Consider the following 8,267-nt stretch of genomic DNA (forward strand, 5'->3'; position numbering starts at 1 on the left):
AAAAACCCCTACTGGGGTATCACTGAGAGGGGGGTTACGACGGACTATGGCTGCGCGGCCAGGAGTCCGGCCTTAGAGGCCTCCACTGTCTGGGCTTGTACTAACTGTCCCGTCAGCTTATTCCACTCTTTTATTGTTTGTGGAAAAAAAGAAAATCTAAAACAGTCTGTTTTGGTAGATATTACTTGATATTTATATTCATGACTTCCTCTGGTGCGTTTGTGGGCAGGTTTAAGATATTGTTCTCTTTGAATATTAATTTTGATCTCTCATTTCTGATCTCTGAGCAGATGGACAATACCGGAAGAAAGAAAATATGTAAATGAAGCAAGTGTTATTACAACTCGTTTTGTTGTCTTCCCCACAGTTACAGAGATGCTGGTGAATGTGCTAAACATCTGTTCAGATGATGAACTCATGACAGAGGGTGACGACACCTTTGAAGGTAGGGAATCAACGACAACCGCTGCTCCCTTTTACCGTATGCTTGTCCCAAGTGAAACTGTCTGGCTATGGGTTTATGACATAAAGGATGCCTTTCAAAAACAACCTGTTGAAGGACTATGAAAGTGACATGCTGGAGCACTAGTCTTTTTTTTTTATTCAAACCTTAAAGACAGTATTACAGCACAAACTGGTAACGCACTCAAGTTACTAAGACTTATTTTTACGCTGCCACTTGCATATATATACATATACCAAAAACATAGATTGTTATGAAATGAAATTCAATATAATTGAAATACAAAAAATAGCCAGACAGTTCTGCTTGTTGGAATCACTTTGATGTTATATCTTCCTCCCCATGTAGGAGCTTCGGTATCGTGTATAAATGTGAAGCGCCAACTTTTCTCTCTCTCCTGACTTTCTGCTCTCACCGTTGTGTTTTTCGTATGCATGTTCTGTTCTCTGTTGGAGCTGTTTTTTTTCGACCCAGGAAAAAATCTCCCCTCTACTTGCTATCACCTTCTCAGAGTATCATTGCCTAGTCATCCTTCCTCCACCTGGCCTTGTTTTAAACCAAATTCCAGGATAGCTTGGAACTAATGTAGTTGTACAGATTTGGTTTCAAATTGTAAAAAGAGCTTTCTTCTAAGTACAATCCTTGTTTCCTATAACAAAATATTCTGATTTAGAAACCTTTGTCTGAAGATAATTAAATATATCTGTAGTGCAGTGTTCCAGCTAGCATCCATGTTTCTGTCATTTGACAGAATTTTTCGTGCCTTGAAGGACAAAAAATGCCCAACCCGTCATCTTTGACAAAAAATCAGTGTGTAAAGATAAGGAAAGCAATGTCATTAAACTAAGCTTACCCTACCAGCAAAGATCTGCCCCTCAAAATGCAGGAAATAGCATTTCAGAGGGTCAAGATTTCAAGTCTCGACATGATGTTACATCAAACAATATCGAGAAGGCCAAAAAAAAAAAAACCTGGCTAGCTAGAACACTGCTGTAGTGAGAGTACCATAATAATGGAGCGTTTGTACATCTGTTTTGTCCCTGCCATGTTGGACCACCTTAACGTCCATACTTCATCTCTTCTTCCACATTGCTCGTTGTCCTCCCACCAGGTCTAGACCTGCCCAATGGTAAGTTGTATGTTTCCCTTCCCTTCCCTCCATCCCCACATGTTCCTCATGGGGTGTGACAGCTGTGGGTTTTTGTTTTTGTTTTTATTTACTTCAGATTCACCTCAAAACAAGGCTCATGAGAGCCACTTACATGTTTTGGGTTACAGTGATGACTGTGTGGTCAGATATTTGTTCACCCTTGATTTAAACCGTTGGAGGTTGTAATTAGCGGTGAAACATTCACGGGGAATCTTGTTCCACAGTGAAGTGGTTTTGGGGAAGAAACTGTCAGCATGAAATTTTCTCTTGACTGCTCTCCTGGAAAATACATAGTGACAGTTACAAATCTGGCCACATCCTGATCTTACAAGATTGCTTGCAGCCAAGCAATGTTTCAATGTTGAGAAAAAACAGAAGAATTTCACATTCTGTTTGTTGTCAGATTTAAAAGTCAGTTAATTTTGAACACAAAAGAAGTCAAAAGTGTGTCATGTTCTGACCTCCTTGCGCTATGCAACCTGGGAATGGCAAAAAAGTGAATGAAGAGAAGAAGATCATAGGGATGCTAATGTACATTCTCATTCAAATAAAGTGATCTTTTGTCAAATGTGTATCCAAAAAGAAGTGATGACATTAGCACCTTAACTTGCCAAGCAAGTTTTTCAAAATTAAATGAAAGGCTTACCTCAATATCTTAAAACTTTGGCTGTAACAAAATTTTCTCTGCACCATGCAATGTTTTCCATATTGGATAGACTAATTTGCTGCGGTTATAGCTTGTATAAAGATTTGTGTTTTAATCTTGGTAGGCTTCACGGTTGTCACACCTCCAAGGAATATGCTTCAAGTAGTCATTGCTTGTTTTTTTCTCTCCTTAGACTTGTCTGTCTTCTGTCGCTAAAGAGTGAAGGCCCTTAACACTGTGTTGCTTTGTTGCTGCTCTTGATTGTTCTACGCTGCACGAATTTGACTGTCCTTCGCTTTTACCCTGTGTGCTTTTGTAGCCAGGACAGTCGTGAATGGTATTTTCCCCACTGTTGCTGTGTTGACCATGGCTGTATATGTACCTGCTTGTTGTGTTGAAGTTTGTGCAGTGTTGGTTGAAGTGATTCTGCTGTGCTGTAACACCAAAGGGTCTCCATACAAAAACATTTGTACAAAAACACTTGTACACAAAGGTACCTAAAATGATATTATTATATATCCTGTACTTGTTACAAAGTCTCTACTGTTGCGTGTCACTGATATCCAATTGGGTAAGTGTTTTTGTATGAAGACCTTTGCTGAGTTTGATAATAAATAAACATCAAGCATTGGTCACTTTTACTTTGGAGTGACACTTGGGATTTGGAAAATCTAATCAACACTGTAAGCCAAGAATATCTATAATTGGAAGTAAGCATAATTGTTGTATTTAGAAGTGTACAGTACATGGACTTTCAACAAGTAGAACTATGTGTGTGGCTTAGAGTTAATTGAATTTTCCAATCTTAAGTCTCATTCCAAACTTTAAGTGACCAGTGCTTGATGAGTATTTATAGTTTTCTTTTAATTTTGCTCAAGCATTACCATACAAATGAACTATACTGTGATTTTAGTGTAATTCAAATTGTTATTGGGAAATCAAATTGGAATAAAATGGTTTAATGTCGATAATGTATATTATGATGAACAATCACCATTGCCATATAATAACTGTGGCTCAGATGAACTCCACAGTTTCTGAATTAACATGCCATTCTTGTCCACCTCACTAGCGACAGATTCGGACGATGGGCAAGGTAAAAAAAACTACCTAAGGACTATCTAGACTCAAACTATGTAGCTGTAAAGTGTTCTTTCATAGGAGGGTTGACTGAAAGCTTTCTTTCACAAGGCAATAAAACCTTCTCAGAATTTAATTTGTGGTGTTATCAAATTTGACTTTCACTCAGGCATCATTTAAATGCCACAGTTACCTAAAGATGAACTTTCACAAATACCAAGTCTTCATCTTTGTAATAAAAAAGGAATTGAAATGTCATATTTCTTCTTGGGAAATAGCAACAACATTTTCCTGACTAGAATTATACCTGGCTCACTCATTGTTGCCGACTTGCTACTTCTGACATTTTGTACCAAGTGAATTGCATGATATTGATATACCCATAACTGTCTTCCTATTATGAATTTTTTAGAGCGCTTTGTCCTCTGATTTCTAGTAAGTTTGTGAACAAAAAATCTGTTTTTGTGCATTTCATTGCCAGATTTTGTCTACTAAGCATTTTGACTTGGAAGGAATTCTTTGCTGTTGTTGTAAATAATATGCAAAGAAGACTTTTCAGATTGAAGGCATGAACTTTTACTCCCAAAATACTGCCATGCAGGAAGATAGGCATGGGGTATGAGTATTTTGCATGAAATGCAACGAGTGAGTAAAATGTTAACACCAACCTAATACTGAATTTGTCATATTGTGAGCATCTCTCCTGGAAGGAACACTTGACAAAATAATCCTCTCACTTCTCTTCTATAACCCCTTACGCCAAGACCACATCTTCTTACTCCATCCTATGGTAACGGTGTCACCGAATAATAAGGTTCTGCATGCTTCACATTAATTGTCACCCATTGCATGATTATTGCCTCCCCCCAGACGCATACAACAGTATGAGTCTTACCTTGAGCCAGGCTGCTAGGCAGGTTACTACTGCTACTACTGATGAGGGTAAGGGTATCTGGGCCCTGCGGATAACCTGGTTTGAGTTGTGTGTTTTGGCCTGCGGTTGAGCTAACAGGCTAACTCCACTGATGATGTTATGAGGGCACTGCAGAACAGAACAGTCCTCTGCCAAGTGGAATTGTGTCACTGCTTCTGACCACTAGAATCAGGATATTCAGTCATCGATGTTTCCCTGAAATCAGTCAGAGCATTTCTAAAGTGGCTCCTTCTTTAATCAAGCAAACAGTTAAAATGTACATGATCATATTAAATAATACGTTCAACTCTAAGGGGCTGGACCCATGATAAGTTTTCAGAAAGAAAAATGAAAATGCTTTGAGTGGTTGATCTAATCCATAAGGGGGCAAACCCCACTTTTTTTGTTTGTTTTTTTGTTTCCTTTCAAGGCTACACACCGTCTCTTCTAGGAATGATCTGGAAGCAAAACAACTATTAACTAATTATTAAGTATATAATTGCCAGATGGAAGGATATCCTCTCAGCTACAAGACCACCTGACTTTGTTTCTTCAATGTCTTAAATTTTTAAATTTTATACACAAAATTGGGAATTTTCACGTAGGATAATTCCATATTAAAAATTTCCAGCAGAAATGACTTGGCAAAAAGACACAAACCTTGAGTGTACTTGAGCCAATTATGAAGTAAATCCTAGTAGTACTACATGTAGTACTAAATTCTTGTAATCATCATCAAGTTATGTATTTTATGCCATGCTATACATTTTTATTCGTGTATTTTTTAGCAATTGTCAAAGCTGCTTAATTTAGCCTCTCGGCTGCAAAAAAGCTTCCAACTTACTGTAGTATGTATGAAGTATGTTTTTTTTTGCAAATAAACCAGTCATATATCCATGGTGCAAGGGTTCATGATTGGTGCAAGGACAGTTACACGTTGGGTTGGTTTAACAACTTCAATCCTGTTGAAGTCAAGTTCATACTGGTCAAAGCTGTGACACAAAACCCTTGAGTAGACTTGCAGTGTCTTGAACTAATCTGACTGACATTTTTAACAGTTTGAGTTGATTTTCATTAATATTCTTCTCATGCACTATATTTTACTGAAAAGGTCTGAACAAAATGAAATGGCTGATCTCAAGTTCATGTGTTTTGTAACAACTAACCAGAAGTAGTGCAGAAAAAAAAAACATTATGATTTTGGTTCTGAACTCATGAATATGCTAGATAGGAAGTAGCTGGCCTGTAGTTTCAAAAAACATTTTTCTCGTGTGATCCTAAATGTAGTCATTTTTTTCAAGTAAACAAGTCTCATGTAGTTGACAGCTATAGTCTAGTTTGCATTATTGGCAAAAAAAGCTTTTGAAATGTCATTTAGTGTTGAAAAAGATGAAAATCTAGTCTTTTTCTCGACGCCCACAACATTTCTCATAACATTTTAAGTGATGTTAATCACTCGCTTAGTGCCAAGTACCATTTAAAACATTCTTAATGACCTGTTGAAATGTTGTAGTGTTTTTAGTAGCTTTAAAAACTAGTACCAAGCGCACAAAAACCTCCCCTTAGTTCTAACACAATGTAGAAGCTTGCTTGCATTTTTTTTTTGGTTCTGCATTTTTATTGGATGTGTATAGAAACAAGGAATTTGGAGGGCCTGTACTGATTGAATTTCTTTCCAGGCGGTTCTGTCAGAGAACGGAAGGAGATCATTAGGAACAAGATCCGAGCAATCGGCAAGATGGCCAGAGTCTTCACTGTATTACGGTAATTTCCATTAACAGTCTGTACTTGCCATGAAAGCATCATGATGTTGGATTGGACGTATCTGTCCAAACTAGTTGGTGAGGAGGTTCTTCAAATGTACATGTGGTTCAGTTCAGTAATTTTCCTCCTCAACATTAGGCCATGCTGGTTTTATGATATATCCATACAAGCCACTAGGGGGTCCAAAATCTCATCATTTCTAGATCTCATCAAGACCTACCCACCTACCAAGTATCAAGACAATTCATTTAAGCCTTCTCAAGTTATCGTATCTACAGACACACACACACACACACACACACATACACACACACACACACACATACACGAACGCCTCTGAAAACATAACCTTCTTGGCGAAGGTAATAATCAGCATGGCCTAATGACATTCTCAAAACTGATGTGAGCGTGGGAATGAAAATAAATGTTTCGCAAAAGAAAAGTCTTCATTATGAAAGCTACGTGGTCTAGTGGGATCAATTTTTTGCATGTCGGCACATAGGGTGGCATATGTACAGCATCATCTCAAAGTAGATGTAGAGGAACATACATGTATCTATAAACATTTCCAAGCACATGTAGGATTGTAAATGTAGAGAGTTATCTCCAAGCAGATGTTGGTGGCATCCATGATCTGACTATTGAGTCATCTTCCAGCAGATGTAGAGTGGCATACCTATAAAGTTATTTCCAAGCAGATGCTGCAGGGTTGCATATGTAAGATGTACAAGTTCTAGTGATGCATACCTAAACCCAATTTTAGGTTCAGGTTTGGATTCAAGTCCAGAGCTTTAGGTTCAGTTCCGGAGTTGTAAGTCTGGACCTATACCCATGGCATATACAAAATTGCATGTTGGCAACCTTGCAATGTTGTCTGGGTGAAACTTTGGCCACACAACATGGAGGCTGGTACTTGATGATGCCCGATGGCAATGTTTTCTTCATTTTGCAGCAAAGATTTTACAATCTACGGAAGGTTTTAGGTGGTTTGGAAAGAAAAGGGGTATGTGAAATGGTCTTTTATGGTAATAAGTTTGGACTCGGTTCTTGACTTTTAGGTTTTTTTGGACTTGAACCTAAACATTCTTACAAGTCCGGATCCAAGTCCAGTGAACCGGTATGCATCACTAGCTGAAATGCCAGCTTTTTGTAAAAGCACTTGTTTCTGTTCTACCCAAACTTCCTAGAGAGGAGAGTGAGAGTGTCCTGCATCTGAAGGGACTGACCCCCACTGGGCAGCTTCCCCTCGGGGCTCTGTCTGGAGGGAAAGACACGCTACAAAGTGGTATGTACCAGGCACCTACACCGCTCACAGTTAGGGCCGGTTAATGCATGCAGCCTTCTCTTGGTTCTGTATATTTAATATGCATAATTATCCTTCTATGACATTGATTGTTGCAATCTATGCTTAATCATGTTGAATTTGCATGAGTTTTTTTTTGTTTTCATTTTCATCATACTGAGTTTATACTAGTGGAAATAAGATATATATTGAAGCTATAGTTGACCACATAACTTCATGATTCATCAGAGGAATAAGTAGCTCTTGCTTCTTTCTTTTCTGCCATTTGTTTCAATTTTTTGTTTGTTTTTAATGGTAGAAATATGTAGTTTTTATTATGACAAGGACGACAAACACTAGTACTTGTAGTACTTCTGAAAATTGCTGAAATCCAGAGTGTGGAGTTGTTAGGGTGTGGCAGAAAAGCACTCAGAAGTTGTGAAATGACCTTGGATGGGATTTTGTGAAGGAATGTTCTCTTTTCTCCTTATTCTTGAGCTTGTTCAGGAATTGCTGAGCAGGAAGGTACTTTTCCCACAGAATTACTCACCATTTAGGGGTAGCCACAAGTTTTCCTGAACAGCAAAAAATTGAGTAGGCGAAAGAAGAAAAAAAAATGACAGTAGAAGTAGCATAAAAGGTCATGTAACTGTAGTTGTAGTATCTGTAACAGTAGAAGTAGAAAAACAAAGTAGCTGTGTACGTAGAGTGGTTTGTATTTTTGCTTCCCCAAAAATGGTATTTAGGAAAGTGAATGTTTTGGGCACAGTAATTTGTTGTGAAGATTCAAGTTAGTAGTTGGTGTTCTTGTGTTGTTTATTATCAATATTAGGAAGCATCAAGGTTGTGTGTTGTCTAATATTCATAGTTCCATTTTGTTTATAAATGCAACATGACTGAAAGCATACTTGATATCAAGAAGTGTGCCAAAGCACATCAATCAATCAATCAATCAAAATAGGTTTATTG

The 8,267-nt window shown here is 37.9% G+C and overlaps 1 protein-coding gene across 6 annotated transcripts in view; it reads left to right on the forward strand.

Moving 5' to 3' along the window:
• The window catches only part of LOC109466772 (serine/threonine-protein phosphatase 2B catalytic subunit alpha isoform-like), a 36,535-nt gene that overhangs the window by 23,521 nt on the left and 4,747 nt on the right, over nucleotides 1–8,267 (forward strand). For 2 of the 6 annotated variants that reach the window (XM_019764593.1, XM_019764599.1), the window contains 5 exons: nucleotides 368–445; nucleotides 1,575–1,592; nucleotides 4,210–4,281; nucleotides 5,932–6,016; nucleotides 7,204–7,301. In XM_019764593.1, the coding sequence (XP_019620152.1) occupies nucleotides 368–445; nucleotides 1,575–1,592; nucleotides 4,210–4,281; nucleotides 5,932–6,016; nucleotides 7,204–7,301 (351 nt within the window). Of the gene's footprint in view, nucleotides 1–367; nucleotides 446–1,574; nucleotides 1,593–3,331; nucleotides 3,356–4,209; nucleotides 4,282–5,931; nucleotides 6,017–7,203; nucleotides 7,302–8,267 lie in introns of all 6 variants that reach the window. The other 4 variants (XM_019764596.1, XM_019764598.1, XM_019764595.1 and 1 more) reach the window with 4 other exon arrangements.

The sequence above is a fragment of the Branchiostoma belcheri genome, unplaced genomic scaffold (genome assembly GCF_001625305.1).
Source record: "Branchiostoma belcheri isolate BF01 breed outbred unplaced genomic scaffold, Haploidv18h27 scaffold17, whole genome shotgun sequence".
Taxonomy (NCBI): domain Eukaryota; kingdom Metazoa; phylum Chordata; class Leptocardii; order Amphioxiformes; family Branchiostomatidae; genus Branchiostoma; species Branchiostoma belcheri.